Consider the following 17,911-nt stretch of genomic DNA (forward strand, 5'->3'; position numbering starts at 1 on the left):
TAAGATGTAATTTAAATAAATGTAAAGCACTTAATGCTGGCCTGATTGCAAGCATTCAATAAATGGTGGCTATTTTTTAAATTATTATTTATGTAGTCTCGTGCCATTATTGTTTTTCTTCCATGCATGTGTTCACATGTTCTTTTTAAATGCAGATCTGATCGTGTCATGTTCCTGCTCATAATTTTTCAGTAATTACCTAACACCTGCAAGAAATAATCCAAACTCATAGCAGGGCCTTAGAGGTTCTCCTTTATCTGGCTCTTGTCATCCTTTGCAGCATTCTGTCTCCCATATCCATTCTTTGTTTCAACCTGAACCACATGACACTGTCTTCTTACCTGTTATGTCCAAATTGATTGGATCAATTTCCCTCTTGGTGTCTGAGAAAACTACTCATTCTTCCTGCTCCCCAGAAGTCCTCAGCAATCCTTCCCTTTCCTAACCACCCCCACCCAAAGCAGAATTGTGTGCTCTCTTCTTTCAGTTTTCATTACAGACGTTACCTAATCTATCAGCACTTAGGATCTTCTTTGTAACTATATGTCTGACTTCCCTCTAGACTGGGAGTTCTTTGTGGGCAGGGACTCTGTCCATCATTCATTGTATCCCCAGAGCCTGGTAAAAGAAGGCTCTCTTTTTGTGATGTTTGCTTTTATGTGCTGCAGTCCCACTGCAAAACTAGGATTTTATAAACCACAAGAAGAATTCTGCACTGTTCACTTTTTTCTTTGAATAAATTGGAGATACATCACAGATGATTTTTGGTTTTTCAGTCATAAAGACGGAAATCACTTAATTATATATTATCCTGAAACCACTTCAGTCAGATCACTTGTTTTCGTAGTTTTTATTGTTTTAAAAACATAGCCAGGGCTTCCCTGGTGGCGCAGTGGTTAAGAATCCGCCTGCCAACACAGGGGACATAGGTTCGAGCCCTGGTCCGGGAAGATCCCACATGCCGCGGAGCAACTAAGCCCGTGTGCCAGAACTACTGAGCCTGCACTCTAGAGCCTGCAAGCCACAACTACTGAGCCCACATGCCACAACTACTGAAGCCCACGTGCCTAGAGCCCATGCTCTTCAACAAGAGAAGCCACCTCAGTGAGAAGCCCACGCACCGCAATAAAGAGTAGACCCTGCTCGCTGCAACTAGAGAAGACCCACGTGCAGCAACGAAGACCCAACACAGCCAAAAATAAATTAATTAATTAATTAATTAAATTTTATAAAAAACCATAGTTTGCCATTATTGCTGAGAATGGTCTTGAGGGATGCAGTAAATTTTATTTATGTCCTACTGTCTTGAAATTTTCTTTCTAGTTCAGCTCCCTGGCCCAGCACCTAACATCCGAGCGTATGCAACTTCACCTACTTCCATTACTGTCACCTGGGAAACACCATTGTCTGGAAATGGGGAAATTCAGAATTACAAACTGTACTACATGGAAAAAGGAACTGATAAAGAACAGGTATAATAGGAAGCCATTTTTTAATGCATTGATTGGAATAGTAGAGTTGAAATTTATTTCCAAAACTCAATACCTGCTTGTCTAGAAATCTGAGGAAAAAAATATGTATAAGAAATGAAAAGTTGATAGATTCTATTTCTTGGTACAAAGGTTTATTCTGTAGTTTTTGCCAGCAAGGGTTCCTAAACATCAAGGAGTATTTCTCAGCAAACTGCAGTGCTTATGATTAATTTGCTTTAACTGTTAAATAATATTCTGTGAAAGGGACAAAAATCTGCATTATGTCAAATATAGAATTTGTATAGTTAATTCTTTATTTTGCAGCATTGCTTTTGGCTTGAGTTGTGTATATATAAATTGTTTTATTTTATTCAAGGATGTTGATGTTTCAAGTCACTCCCACACCATTAACGGGTTGAAAAAATATACAGAGTATAGTTTCCGAGTGGTGGCCTACAATAAACATGGTCCTGGAGTCTCCACACAAGATGTTGCTGTTCGAACATTTTCGGATGGTGAGTCTTTCTTCCTCTGGAACAAAATACCATGCTTGGGGGGCGCTGGTGGCATAGTAGCAAGATCATGGGCTTTGATGTCAAGGAGATTTGACATCTGAACTGGTTCAGATACCAGTTCTAGTAGTGTGACTTCGGTCAAGTCACTTCACATGTCTGAGCATGTTTCCTTATATGTGAAATTTATAATACCAACTTCATTGGGTTGCTGTAAAGATCCAGTGAGAGCGCATAGAACATGTAGTGCCTGGTACTGAATAGTTTCTCTGTATTTTTATTTTTACTAGATGCTTTTGTATAAGTAAATATTATTGCTTGTTCATAGCACAGACCATCCCAGGGCTGTTGGAAGGCTGGGCTTGCTCTACTTAGTAATCATATTTGCCTGCCAAATAGGTCTTTTTTTTTTTTTAACATCTTTATTGGAGTATAATTGCTTTACAATGGTGTGTTAGTTTCTGCTGTATAACAAAGTGAATCAGCTATACATATACATATATCCCCATATCTCCTCCCTTTTGCATCTCCCTCCCACCCTCCCTATCCCACCCCTCTAGGTGGACACAAAGCACCGAGCTGATCTCCCTGTGCTATGCAGCTGCTTCCCACTAGCTACCTGTTTTGCATTTGGTAGTGTGTATATGTCCCTGCCACTCTCTCACGTCATTCCAGCTTACGCTTCCCCCTCCCCATGTCCTCAAGTGCATTCTCTATGTCTGCGTCTTTATTCCTGTCCTAACCCTAGGTTCTTCAGAACCTTTTTTTTTTTTTCAAGATTCCATATATATGTGTTAAACATACGGTATTTGTTTTCCTCTTTCTGACTTACTTCACTCTGTATGACAGTCTCTAGGTCCGTCCACCTCACTACAAATAACTCAATTTCGTTTCTTTTTATGGCTGAGTAATATTCCATTGTATATATGAGCCACATCTTCTTTATCCATTCATCAGTCGATGGACACTTAGGTTGGTTCCATGTCCTGGATATTGTAAATAGAGCTGCAGTGAACATTGTGGTGCATGACTCTTTTTGAATTATGGTTTTCTCAGGGTATATGCCCAGTAGTGGGATTGCTGGGTCGTATGGTAGTTCTATTTTTAGTTTTTTAAGGAACCTCCATACTGTTCTCCATAGTGGCTGTATCAATTTACATTCCCACCAACAGTGCAAGAGGGTTCCCTTTTCTCTACACCCTCTCCAGCATTAATTGTTTGTAGATTTTTTGATGATGGCCATTCTGACTGGTGTGAGGTGATACTCATTGTAATTTTGATTTGCATTTCTCTGATGATTAGTGATGTTGAACATCCTTTCATGTGTTTGTTGACAATTTGTTTGTTGGCAATCTGTATATCTTCTTTGGACAAATGTCTATTTAGGTCTTCTGCCCATTTTTGGATTGGGTTGTTTATTTTTTTGATATTGAGCTGCATGAGCTGCTTGTCAATTTTGGAAATTAATCCTTTGTCAGTTGCTTCGTTTGCAAATATTTTCTCCCATTCTGAGGGTTGTCTTTTTGTCTTTTTATGGTTTCCTTTGCTGTGCAACAGCTGTAAAGTTTCATTAGGTCCCATTTGTTTATTTTTGTTTTTATTTCCATTTCTCTAGAAGATGAGTCAAAAAGGATCTTGCTGTGATTTATGTCATAGAGTGTTCTGCCTATGTTTTCCTCTAAGAGTTTGATAGTGTCTGGCCTTACATTTAGGTTTTTAATCCATTTTGAGTTTATTTTTATGTATGGTGTTAGGGAGTGTTCTAATTTCATTCTTTTACATGTAGCTGTCCAGTTTTCCCAGCACCACGTAGTGAAGAGGCTGTCTTTTCTCCACTGTATATTCTTGCCTCCTTTGTCAAAGATAAGGTGACCATATGTGAGTGGGTTTATCTCTGGGCTTTCTATCCTGTTCCACTGATCTATATTTCTGTTTTTGTGCCAATACCATACTGTCTTAATTACTGTAGCTTTGTAGTATATAGTCTGAAGTCAGGGAAGCTGATTCCTTGAGCTCCGTTTTTCTTTCTCAAGATTGCTTTGACTATTCGGGGTCTTTTGTGTTTCCATGCAAATTGTGAAATTGTTTGTTCTAGTTCTGTGAAAAATGGCATTGGTAGTTTGATAGGGATTGCATTGAATCTGTAGATTGCTTTGGGTAGTATAGTCATTTTTACAGTGTTGATTCTTCCAATCCAAGAACATGGTTTATCTCTCCATATATTTGTATCATCTTTAATTTCTTTCATCAGTGTCTTATAGTTTTCTGCATGCATGTCTTTTGTCTCCTTAGGTAGGTTTATTCCTAGGTGTTTTATTTTTTTTGTTGCAGTGGTAAATGGGAGTGTTTCCTTAGTTTCTCTTTCAGATTTTTCATCATTAGTGTATAGGAATGCAAGAGATTTCTGTGCATTAATTTTGTATCCTGTAACTTTACCAAATTCATTGATTAGCTCTAGTAGTTTTCTGGTGGCATTTTTAGGATTCTCTATGTATAGTATCATGTCATCTGCAAACAGTGACAGCTTTACTTCTTCTTTTCCAATGTGGATTCCTTCTGTTTCTTTTTCTTCTCTGATTGCTGTGGCTAAAGAGGAACCTTGTCTTTTTAGCAAGCCTTGTCTTTTTCCTGATCTTAGTGGATGTGGTTTCAGTTTTTCACCATTGAGAACGCCGTTGGCTGTGGGTTTGTCATATATGGCCATTATTATGTTGAGGTAAGTTCCCTCTCTGCCTACTTTCTGGAGGGTTTTTATCATAAATGGGTGTTGAATTTTGTCGAAAGCTTTTTCTGCATCTATTGAGATGATCATATGGTTTTTCTCCTTCAATTTGTTAATGTGGTTTATCACACTGATTGATTTGAGTATATTGAAGAATCCTTGCTTTTCTGGGACAAACCCCACTTGGTCATAGTGTATGATCCTTTTAATGTGCTGTTGGATTCTGTTTGCTAGTGTTTTGTTGAGGATTTTTGCATCTATGTTCATCAGTGATATTTGCCTATAGTTTTCTTTTTTGTGACATCTTTGTCTGGTTTTGGTATTAGGGTGATGGTGGCCTCATAGAATGAGTTTGAGAGTGTTCCTCCCCCTGCTATATTTTGGAAGAGTTTGAGAAGGATAGGTGTTAGCTCTTCTGTAAATGTTTGTTAGAATTCGCCTGTGAAGCCATCTGGTCCTGGGCTTTTGTTTGTTGGAAGATTTTTAATCACAGTCTTAATTTCAGTGCTTGTGACTGGTCTGTTTATGTTTTCTATTTCTTCCTGGTTCAGTCTCGGAAGGTTGTGCTTTTCTAAGAATTTGTCCATCTCTTCCAGGTTGTCCATTTTATTGGCATATAGTTGCTTGAAGTAATCTCTCATGATCCTTTGTATTTCTGCAGTGTCAGAAATACAGTCAGTTGTTACTTCTCCTTTTTCATTTCTAATTCTATTGGTTTGAGTCTTCTCCCTTTCTTTCTTGATGAGTGTGGCTAATGGTTTATCAATTTTGTTTATCTTCTCAAAGAACCAGCTTTTAGTTTTATTGATCTTTGCTATTGTTTCCTTCATTTCTTTTTCAGCTATTTCTGATCTGATCTTATGTTTTCTTTCCTTCTAACTTTGGGGGTTTTTTGTTCTTTCTCTAATTGCTTTAGGTGTAAGTTTAGGTTGTTTGAGATGTTTCTGGTTTCTTGAGGTAGGATTGTATTGCTATAAACTTCCCTCTTAGACCTGCTTTTGTTGCATCCCATAGGTTTTGGGTCGTTGTGTTTTCATTGTCATTTGTTTCTAGGTATTTTTTGATTTCCTCTGATTTTTTTCAGTGATCTCTTGGATATTTAGTAGTGTATTGTTTAGCCTCCATGTGTTTGTATTTTTTATAGGTTTTTTTTCCTGTAATTGATGTCTAGTCTCATAGCATTTTGGTCGGAAAAGATACTTGATACGATTTCAATTTTCTTAAATTTACCAAGGCTTGATTTGTGACCCAAGATATGATCTGTCCTGGAGAATGTTCCGTGAGCACTTGAGAAGAAAGTGTATTCTGTTGTTTTGGAATGGAATGTCCTATAAATATCAAGTCCTTCTTGTTTAATGTATCATTTAAAGGTTGTGTTTCCTTATTTTTTTTCGTTTTGGATGATCTGTCCATTGGTGAAAGTGGGGTGTTAAAGTCCCCTACTATGAATGTGTTACTGTCGATTTCCCCTTTTATGGCTGTTAGCATTTGCCTTATGTATTGAGGTGCTCCTATGTTGGGTGCATACAAATAGGTCTTTTAAATTCCTCAGGCTTTTGTGACAGTTTATTTCTCACCTGTGACTGAATATTTGCTTATACCTATGACCCTAAAGCAGTCGTTTTCAAAGTACAGCCTGCCAACAAGATTGAGTTGGTCAAGACCAGCATTTTTAAAAAATGTTTTTAAAGTAGAACAGAAAATAGCAGTTTATTGCACTTAGCGTACGTATTATGTCCTGAAACTCAGCTAAATCCAAGTGTTAACAAAAATGTCTTTTTCTTAAAAATGTGTGTATATGTGTGTAGCCCTTATATATAAACAAGCGTGCCTTAGAAGCTATAGTTTGACTCCTTTAAGCCGGTAGTCAGACATCACATCACCAACAAAGGAGCAGACTGACACCATGTGATATGTTGCATCGAGAAAGATATAACTTCTCCTCTATGTTGTATCCCTGCCAAAAATGTTTAATTTAAATATGATCATGATGAAATAACTAGACATATTGAAATTGATGGACATTCTGCAAATAATTAAATAAACTGTCCTGAATTCTTAGAAAATACTAGTCTCATGAAAAAAACCAAAAAATGTAGGGGAATCGTTCTAGAATCTAGATTAAAGGAAAGTAAAGACACATGAAATAAAATAAAACATGTGTGATCTTTGATTCTGGGAGTTGAAACAGCTAAAAAGGACACTCTTGGTACAATTACTTAACGTTAGGTTGGTATAGTATCAGTCACTATTAAATATTAGCTATGTTATTAGGTATATTAGGTAATATTTTTGTGTTGATTAGATTTTTAGTGTGATCACTGTATTATCATTTTGTTGGAGAATGTTTTTGTTCTTAGGAGATACATACTGTAGTATTTAGGAGTGAAGTATCATGACGACTGTAACTGTCTTTCAGCCATCCAGAAACAATATGTAGATAGATAAACATGTTTGTGTAAATATAATGAGAGAAATAAAGCAGATGTGGCAGAATATTAACAATTGGTGAATCCAGGAAAAGAATGCATGGTGTTCATTGTATTCTTCTTGTCACTCTTTGTGCTTGCAATTTTTCAGGATAAAAAGTTGGGGAAAATAAATGCAAACTGTAGTTTGGTTAGCCAACTACATTACCCTGTTTTTTGAGGTAGGCTCTTAAATCTACCCATGAGCCACTTTTAACTGCATTAAGTGGCTTGGCATGCTGACTACAGTGCCTGTCACGGGAACTGAATGTGTCTCAGCATGGTGGTTAAGGGCAGCAGTTCGGAGTAAGATAAATCTTAGTTCCTATACCAGCTGAAACAAATACCTTGAGCAAGTTAACTCTCCTGAGCTGCATCTGTAGTTTTCTTATCTATAAAATGGGAATAATAATAGAAACTCCTTTGTAGGATTGTTTTAAGGATTAAGTAACTGTCATGTAGGAGCATGCAGCAGATCTTAGCTATGATGGTGGCAGTGGTGTTGATGATGAAGAAGAAGACAGCAACAACAATTATGTTGGTGCCTTTGCAGCTAAGTCAGAGGTTCAGGGAGATGATCAGAACCATCCATGGACTTTTTTCAAAACACAGGTTCCTAAGTCCTTCTCCAGACCCTCTGTGCCTGAATCTCTTGGTTGAGGCCTGATGTACTTTGTTGTTAGCACAGGATTCAACAGCGAACAAGAAATAGTCTCTGTCCTCCAGAAGCCTGTAGCTCAGTGGGCACTTAGTTATACGCCTGGTCACCAAATGTCAGAGAATGGGAGGGAGAAATTTCCATGGATGGATTAGGAGAGAAAAGCCAAGGTTAGCATTTTGTGATGGAGAAGAAACTAATCAGGTTTACTTAAATTTTCTTTGCTTCCTATAATTACTACAGAAGAAGACACTGGAGGGTGTATGGACCATAAACTTAGAGATACCCTTGTCTTATGTTCTAATATGTGAGAAGCTAAAGTTATACAGCTGTTTTTTAACCAACAGTCCCAAACTTCTCACATCTGAATGAGTGTTCCCTGCTACATAGTTCCCTTGGAAAGCCAGATCGTTTCTTAACTGGACTGTCATTGCTTAAACATCTCTTTGCTCTACTTGGAAACTGCCTTTAAAACCAGTTTAGGACCCCACAAGAAATCCAAGCTCATTGGTTTGTGTACATCACATTTTGGACTCATAGTGATATTACCCAGTTGATTCACTTGCCATAGTCATTAGAGTTGTTTCCAGAAAGTGTATCCCAAGATAAGGATATGCTACTCCCAAGAATATTCAAAAGAATACGTTAAAGATTCAGAATGTATTTGGGGTCTAGAAAAGTTTACAGTCACTATCATATCCTTGAAATAAGTACCTGACTTCCCAAAGGTACAGCCTGACTTGGATATGGGTGCATATGTGAACGGGTCTCATTATTTTAAATGAATCAAATATGGCCCCACACCTTGTCCAGATACTTTCAACATGAGGGCACTGGCTGCTGGGTTAGACCTTCAGGTTGTATATCAGTGTTTGAGATGTGCATTTGTATAAAGTCCAGCCAAGAACAGTCACATGATGGGTGATGCCTGAGTGATTGAAATTTTTTTTCTTTTCTTTTTTTTTTTTCGCCTATGCAGTTCCCAGTGCTGCTCCTCAGAATCTGTCTTTAGAAGTAAGAAATTCAAAGGTAAAACTTCATATTGCTGTTGTTCATTTTCTATTTGCCTCAGGAGGGCAAATAGAGAGGGAGATTCTGCATCAAAACAATCATAATCAAGCAAAGAAATAAAGTAACATAGATATTACACTTGCCAGTTTAAAGCTGGGCTTAGAAGCCAACTCTGGTTGATTCTGTTCAACTTTACTGCCTTTCTGCTGTGCAAAAATTACTTTAGCTTTTCTTCAAGTACATTGCTATTATTATGTAAATCATGACATCCTAGATGTTAGCCATCCGGAACCTTGGTGACAGGTAGAAAGAAGTAAGTTGTTGTTTATGATACCATAGCCTGTTTAGTACTGTGAGGTGAGCCCACTGTGGATCAAAGGCAGACGTCTGTCAGATGGTTGCATTGCTGAAGCTGTCCCTCTTGGTCAAGTTCACTGTGCACTGAAGGCCATGTGTGCCTCTCAGATGCCCAGAACCCCTACTGGGCTGCATAGACAACTGAGACAGTTCTTTCAAAAAGGACTATGGGACTCCTTTTCCTTTAAGAAACAGCCAGCTGTTGATCAACAGTCCCCTCTTTGAAAAGTTTTAGACAGAAATTGTCTAATTTCACTGTTGCTACAGTGGAAGTAGAAGAGAACCTTACACCTAACAGTAGTTTACTTCCTAATCCACATGCCTCTGACCTTACGTTTTCCTTCAAAAACTTTCCTGAGACTTTTGCCCTATGTCTTCATTCTGGCAAAATAAATCAAGTGCCCAGCGTATACTGCCCACAAATACAGTCTCCCCATTTGAGCTTTGATGGTTTTAAAATTAAACACTATTTTTGAGTGATTATTAAATAACTTAGTAAAACTCTGAACACTGTTGCTTTTATGGTTCCTTCTCTTACACACTGAATTCAGAGTAATAATACATAAAACAGGACCAAGATTTGATATATTCGGTCTTTTCCCTGTAATCTTGTCTTTCCCAGAGTATTGTGATTCACTGGCAGCCACCTCCTCCAGCCACACAAAATGGGCAGATCACTGGCTACAGGGTTCGCTACCGAAAGGCCTCCCGAAAGAGCGATGTCACTGAGACTTTGGTGACTGGGACACAGCTGTCACAGCTGATTGAAGGTAAGCTGCTTTGCACATAGGCGAAAGCTAGGAGATGGTGTCTCTCTCAAACATTGAATTGTGCTAGTCTAATGACTGCTCTGGGCCGTTGACTTACACAAAGCAAAAATGGTTTAAAACAATTTGTAAGAGTTCAGTCTACTTCTGACTTGATAAAAATTAGTGGAAAACACTCTTACAGGTTCTGCCACCTCTGGTGAAATTGCATTTGAGTTTCATTGCCTTACTTGTGTTTTTCTGTGTTCTCCATGTTTTCTTTTTTGAATACACACACACACACACACACACACACACACACATAACTCTTTTGTAATCTGAAAGAAAGGTAAAACAAAGCTATATAAGCAAAGAATCCACTCAGTCTAGTTGGTAGCAGAGGCCTACAAAATGACGTCTATAACGCTGACACCACTCAGGTATATGTGGCCTGAAACAACATTTGTGAATAGCCACAGCCATGCAATAATCATTCTTGCTTCTACAGACATGATAAAGTTCTAGAAAATTCTGTCAAGGATAGCTCTCTTGTATAGTTCTCCCTTTGTGTGAAACAGAGCAAGTGGCACACCTGATAAAAATGAACCCTAATCCATATAGGTTTCTGAAAATTGGAGAGCCAGTGACAGTGAAAAACTGTACTCCAGTAAACCAGCAAGCTTTTCTCTGTACTCCTCACCTCATGGATGAGATTGACTTCTTTCAAAATAGGAGAAGGTGAATGTTTGTCTTCAAGGGTATCTTTCAGTCTTCTAGTTTCCTCTCATAACCCCACAGCTCTAAGCTGCAGCAGGTAAATATGGCTGTAGGGGTGTTGCTGAGAAGTCTCACCAAAGGAGCCTTACAGCAAAATTGGTCACGGATGTTCTTAAAAGTCAGTCTGATTTTACTCCAGACACAGATAAATAACATTTCCCAAAGATAAGGCTTTTATGTTGTATGTTTAATAGTAGATATTTATTGTATACCAGGCACTCTTCTTGTTTCTAATAAATAAAAGTAGATACAGTCCTTGCCCATGAGGAGACTATTCGTTTTCTCAGTGGAACATTTGATGTATAAGCAGAGTACCACTTTCATCATAAAAATAGCCTTTTCTTTATCAAGAAAATTCTTGCATTTTAAAATCATATTTAGATTCATTCATTTGTTTAATAGACTTTATTGAACTTTTATTAGCAGGTACTGGCACTGAGTATACAATGATGAGCAAAAGTGGAGATCATTGTTCTCCTGCAGCATTAACTTGAAGCTGATAAGTATTGGAGAACAGTATGGATTCCCAAGATCCTGTACTGAACAACAAATTATAGGATTTTAAGTTTTAGCCAGAAGTAATTGTTGTGTCTTCTTTTTGTACCACTTACAGCACTAAACACATTCTGCCGTATCTTTATAATATGAATCGAGTGCCTTGGTTTTAGTCGATGAGCTCTCTAGGTTATCTTGAGGGAGAGCTCAGCCTCTATACTCACGCGTCTCTCTCACTTGCACCTACTTATGTGCACTCTCTCTCTCACTTGCTCTCTCCCTCTCTTACATTCCAACTCCCCAGAGGAGAGGGAATGATAATCTGATTGGTTGAATTCTTCCAGGTCCTCAATTGAACCATGTTTGTTGTCTGTTAAAGTTACAAATGCTTGTGTAGCCCATTCTGGCACGTCCTGTTCAGTGTGTGCAGGGAGGAGACAGAGAGGTAAACTGACTTGGCCCCAGCCGTTCTGCTTCTCCTCCTGTCTTGCTTCTTGCTTTCTTGTGGACAAACAATCAGGATGGGCCTGCAGAGGACAGAACCTCCCATCTCTCCTCTCACACCACATGACAGGATTGATTAACTGAGCAAGGGCTCATCCTGCATCCTAGCCAACTTCTCTCTCAGTAGCTCTCTCTTTGGAGTTTCTGTACTATGTTGCTGGCCAAAGATGCTGTTATTTGAATATGGGGAAGTAGGATAATTTTTCATAACCCTTACAAGACCTATCACAATATCTAGAATCTAAGTGCTCTGAAAATGTATGCATGTGAACTGTACACTTAAAAATGACTAAGATGATAAATTTTATGTGATATGTATTTTAACACAATAAAAAGAGAAAAAAATGGAAGCATGAATATATGAATAGCTGACCATATTATTGACTGTTACCCCACTTTGTAGGGTAGACTTTTACATGTAGATCTTTGTTGCCTTTGGTACATTTGTATATCAGGTACTTTGTTAGCTGATAGTAAATATGAAACATTGCATAGTAGAGAGGCTTTATTTCTCTTTTACTTATAGTATATACTTATGGGCAATAGGCTGTTGAGAAATAGATTTCTAGGCCATATTAGATGTTTAAATTTTTTTCTACTGTGGTTATGGGGTGGCCCAGAGAACAGAGGTAAACTGGTAGGTGTTATACCTCTGCATTATTTTCTGGTCTTTGGTGTCTTTTGAGACCAACTGACTTTGTTCCTTTGTTGTAACTCTTTCATTCCTTTGGCCTCTTTTTGGCCTTGGCCTCGGCCTCCTTAGTAACAAAATGAAGGGATTGCATTAAGTGATCTCTAAGATGCCTTTAAGCTCTTTTAAAAGATCTGAAGTCTCCTGGGACCTTTACTCATTTTGTTTTCCTCTTGGATTTTGTGGGCTTTAGCCTCTACTTCAGAGGTAGGAGCTCCTCTGTCCTGTATTTATGTATTGCTTGTTCTGTATTAACTTTAACTGGAATGTTATCAAGATAGTAGCTTTTTATTAAGTTGGTGGATGAGATATTTGCTTTAATGAGAGATTGCTGATCTTTTGTTTTTCCAAACCTCTTGTTTCAGCCCTTTTTTTGTTCTGTCGTTTGGGTTGCAGGTCTTGATCGGGGGACTGAATATAATTTCCGGGTGGCTGCTCTAACAATCAATGGTACAGGCCCTGCTACTGACTGGCTGTCTGCTGAAACTTTTGAAAGTGACTTAGATGGTAAGAACAGCAATCGGCAGGATTGGCACAGGCTAGGTACTAACTGAAGTCAAATAAGTCAAACTGGAAAGGCACAGATTTTGGGTGTTATGTGGCTTACATCTGTGAACTTTAGTGGATTTATACTGCTGTCATTCCTGTAATACAGCAAGTGTCCTGGAATGTTTTTTTTTTTTTTTTTTTTTTTAAGAGAGAACCGTCCCTTTAAGCAGAACCAGCACAAGTAAAAATGTACAAGTGCTTTAAGTCTGGTTTTTTACCAAGGCCGTCAAGTAGATAAATGGTCTAAAATTTAAGGCTGAACCACATAAATTGTGCCTTTATTTCAGTTACAGTTTCCCTCTTCCCTTGGTCCTGGAAACCTTTCCCTTTTTCTCACCTGTTTATTCAGTAACTCCATGTGGGTGTGTGTATGTACCTTTATCAGAGACAGGTGCTGCACTTAAAAGACAAAAGACCTGGGTATTTACTCTAATTCTTTGTTTACTAATTTTTAAATAGTGGTAGAAAGTTATGCCTTGAAATAATGTATGTGAAAGGTACTGTAAATTGCCACCTTTTAAAGCCTCTTAGTCTCCCACCATTTAAATCAATTTGTGGTTCTAAAGTTTCATATTTTCTGACTTACCATATTACTTTGGGGAGTAAATAATTGATATAATTGCTGTAATATGATACTTGATCACCTGTTGACAGCAGGCTTCTAATTAGTTGATGTTGTGCCTTTCTCATTCCACCTGGTAGAGTTTGGGACTCAGATGTAGGACCAAGAGGAATGGGTAACAATTGAAAGACAATTTATTTGTTTTTCTCCATTGGGAAGACATTCTTGGATCTCTTTCTCTTCCCTTTCAAATTAATACTGCAGTGTTTTGTATTTCAGGCTGTTTGAGTTTGTTTTCTTAGACTGCAGTAAAACCATGGGCCATACTTTACTGTACATACAGATTCTCTGAATTCTTGGGCAAAATGGAAAAAACTAAGCCCCAGATAATTTGGCAGAAGGCTGAACACCATTTCCCAAGCATGATGAAATATTCTAAAGGAAAGCGGCTCTGGATATCATCCTGCTTTTCTGTTTTCCTTCCCAGAAACTCGTGTCCCTGAAGTGCCTAGTTCTCTTCACGTCCGCCCACTTGTCACTAGCATCGTAGTAAGCTGGACACCTCCGGAGAATCAGAACATTGTGGTCAGAGGTTATGCCATTGGTTATGGCATTGGCAGCCCTCATGCCCAGACCATAAAAGTGGACTATAAACAGCGCTATTACACCATCGAAAATCTGGGTATGTGTGCTAAGTAGAGGAAGTAATCGCACATGTGATTTCTTTCTTTCTAACTTTCTATTGTGTAATAATTTTATTTTTACAGAAAACTTTCAAAAATAGTACAAAGAATTTTTATATATCCTTCACCCAGATTCCCCAGAGGTTAACGTTTTACCACATATGCTTTATCTGCTGTATGTACCTGTTTTTTTTTTTTTCGCAGACCGTTTGAAAGTAAGTTGCAGACATGATGCCCCTCTATATCCACTCATATTTACTTTTAATTTGCATTTCCTAAAAATAAGGGCATTTTCTAATATAACCACAGTGCAGTTATCAAAATGAGCAAATTAACTGTGAAACTATCTAAAGACTTCATATTTTACTAGTTGTTTCATTAATGTCCTTTATAACAAAAGAAAAACATTGTTTTCTGTTGCAGGATCACGTGTTGTATTTATTGTTTCTCATTAGTTTTCTTTTATATGTAACAGTTCCTTGTTTTTTTCTTGACTTCCATGACTATGACATTTTTGAAAAATACATATAGACCATTTATATTTTATAGAATGCTCCTCAGTTTAGACTTGTGTAATATTTCCTCATTACATTCAGCTTATGCATTTTTGGAAGGAGTGACATAGATGCATGTGTTCTTGTCAGTACATCATATCAGGAGGCACGTGAGAGTCTAATGCTAGTGATGTTAACTTTAACCACTTGGTTAAAATGGTATCTTCCACATTTCTCCACTATGAAGTTATTATTTTTTTCCTTCATAATTAAAAAGTACCTTGTAGGGGAGGTACCTTGAATCTTTGTAAATATCTTGTTTCTTGTCGAACTTTTACTCACTAGTTTTAGAATCTTTAGTTAACAGTTATTACTGTGGTGTTTCCCAAGTGGTGATTTCCTAATTCCATTATTTCTTCTACATTTATTAGCATTCTTTGATAAGAAAGAGCTTTCCTTCTCTTCATAGTGAAAGAGCGGCCAATGGGAGTCTCTTTATGACTAGTTTCTCTGTCCGTTTGACATCTCCCATCTTTCTTTGAGCACTTTCTTTCTTTTTGACACAGTACGATGTTACAGGCTTATCTGGTATTTTCCTAGCCTTTGCCCTTGAATCAGCTATTGCTCCTGATTTTTTATAAATGATATTTAGAAACCAGTATCTGAGCACTATACATGCTCATTGTTACTGGGGTAGAAATCCTGAGGAATCTATTAAAAAGGCTACTAAAACTATAACTGGGTTTAAAAGGTCACAAGATACAAAGTCAATATATAGAAACAGTTGTATTTCCACATACTAACAATAAGCAATTGGAAATTGGAATTAAAATAACAATACCCCCATCAACAGAGGAATGGTTAAAAAAGTTGAGGTACATATATACAATGGAATATTAGCCATAAAAAAGAACAAAGTAATGCCATTTGCAGCAACATGGATGGGCTTAGAGATTGTCATAGTAAGTAAAGTCAGACAGAGAAAGACAAATATCATATGATATTGCTTATATGTGGAATCCAAAAAGAGGGGTACAAATGAACTTATCTACAAAACAGAAATAGAGTTACAGATGTAGAAAATAAACTTACGGTTACCAGGGGGTAAGGGGGAGGAGAGATAAATTGGTAGAGTGGGATTGACATGTACACACTACTATATATAAAATAGATAACTAATAAGGACCTACTGTGCAGCACAAGAGACTCTACTCAATACTCTGTAATGGCCTATATGGGAAAAGAATCAAAAAAAGAGTGGATATATATGTCTAACAGATTGACTTTGCTGTACACCTGAAACTAACACAACATTGTAAATAACTATATTCCAGTAAAAATTTTAAAAAATAGCAATACCACTTAATAGCATCAAAAATATGAAGTACTTAGGAATAAACTATATATATATATATAAAGATTTGTGCACCGAAGAGTGGAAAATGATGGCTGAGAGAAATTAAAGAAGACTTAAATAAATGGAGATACCATGTTCATGGATTAGAAAACAGTATATTACAATGACAGTCCTCTCCAATGCAATCCCAAGTAAAATCCCAGTAGACTTTTTTCTAGACATTGATAAACTTATTCTAAAATTTACATGAAAAATCAAAAGAGCTGGAATAGCCAAACATTTTTGAAAAAGAAGAATAAAGTTTAGAAGACCCACACTACATGATTTCAGGACTTATTATAAAGCTACAGTAACCGAGACATTTTGATAGTGTTTATGTAAAAGGTAGGTGAAACAGGATAGAGTCCACAAATAGATCCATACGTATATGGTCAATTGATTTTTGACAAAAATACTGAGATAATTCAGTGGGAAGAGGATAGTCTTTTCAACAAAAGGTGTGGGAATAATTGGATATCTGTATGAGAAAGAAAAAAGAACCTTCATTGACCCTTATCTCATACCATACACAAAAACAGATCTAAATACAACAGTTAAAACTATAAAACTTCTAGTAGAAAACAGAAAAAAAATCTTCATGACTTTGGGGTAGCAAGGATCTCTTAGGATGCAAAAAAGCACAAATTAAAAATAAAAAATTAATAAATCAGGCTTCCTCAAGATTTAAAACTTCTCCTTGGAAAGACACCAATAAGATGAAAAGTCTCTGAGCCAGAGACTAGAAGAAAATACTCATCATTCAAGTACCTGACAAATAATTTCAGTCTAGAAGATGTAAAAACAAACAAGCAAACAAAAAAAAGCACCTCTAACAACTCAATAAGAAGATAACAATCCAATAGAAAAGTAGGCAAAAGATTTGGATGGACAGTACACCAAAGAAGATGATATATGAGTGGACAATAAGCACATGAAAAGATTCTCAGCTTCATTAATCATCAGAGAAATGCAAATAAAGCCACGATGCAATATCACTACACAACCTCTAGAACTGCTAAAATTTAATAGACTGATAATACCAGATATCAGCAAGGATATAGAACTGGAACTCACGGTTGCTGATGGGAATATCAGATGGTACAACCACTTTAGAAAACAGTTTGGAGCTTCCTTAAAACGTTGACCATACAACCCAACATTCCCACTCATAGATTGTTAACCAAGAGAAATAAAGACACATATCTACACATAGACTTCTACACAGATGTTCATGATATATTTATTTATAATAATCTAAAGGGGGTAAACAAGTAAATGGTAAATTATACTATATCCATACAGTAGAATACTACTCAGCAATTCGAAGAAATAGGCTATGGATACACACAACAAAACAAATCTCACAAACATTATGCTGAGCAAAAGAAGCCAAACACAAGAGAATACATATTGTGTTATATTTTTATGAAATTACAGAAGGGACAGCACTTATTTATAGTGACACAGCAAGATGAGTGGTTGCCTGGAAATTGGGGTGGTGGAAATTTACTGCAAGGGGCATAAGGGAATTATTTGGAGTGTTGGAAATATTCTCTATCTTGATTGTGGCCATGATTACACAGGTGTATATATTTATCAAAATTAAAAGTATACATTTAAATTGGTACATTTTAGTTCGTACTAATTATGCCTCAAAGTTGAATTACAAAGCCAAAATTTTGAGATATAGTTAATATTTTATAATAGAAAATGAATTGATTTGGGTAGATATAATTACTTTTCCAAATTGGATTATATCATTATTGAGATCTTTCTTTGAAAGACTTGCCTTTTAATTCAGAATCTTCCCTGAC

General features: G+C 37.0%; 1 protein-coding gene across 2 annotated transcripts in view; it reads left to right on the forward strand.

Annotated features, from left to right (window-relative positions):
* The window catches only part of NEO1 (neogenin 1), a gene marked incomplete at its 5' end in the record, with an annotated part of 241,706 nt that overhangs the window by 188,421 nt on the left and 35,374 nt on the right, over positions 1-17,911 (forward strand). For both annotated transcript variants that reach the window (XM_082861203.1, XM_082861204.1), the window contains 6 exons: positions 1,324-1,472; positions 1,849-1,987; positions 8,812-8,861; positions 9,823-9,970; positions 12,810-12,920; positions 14,012-14,206. In XM_082861203.1, coding sequence (XP_082717329.1) covers positions 1,324-1,472; positions 1,849-1,987; positions 8,812-8,861; positions 9,823-9,970; positions 12,810-12,920; positions 14,012-14,206 — 792 coding nt within the window. The remainder of the gene's footprint in view (positions 1-1,323; positions 1,473-1,848; positions 1,988-8,811; positions 8,862-9,822; positions 9,971-12,809; positions 12,921-14,011; positions 14,207-17,911) is intronic.

This window comes from Leucopleurus acutus, assembly GCF_964270905.1.
Source record: "Leucopleurus acutus genome assembly, chromosome: 1".
NCBI lineage: Eukaryota > Metazoa > Chordata > Mammalia > Artiodactyla > Delphinidae > Leucopleurus > Leucopleurus acutus.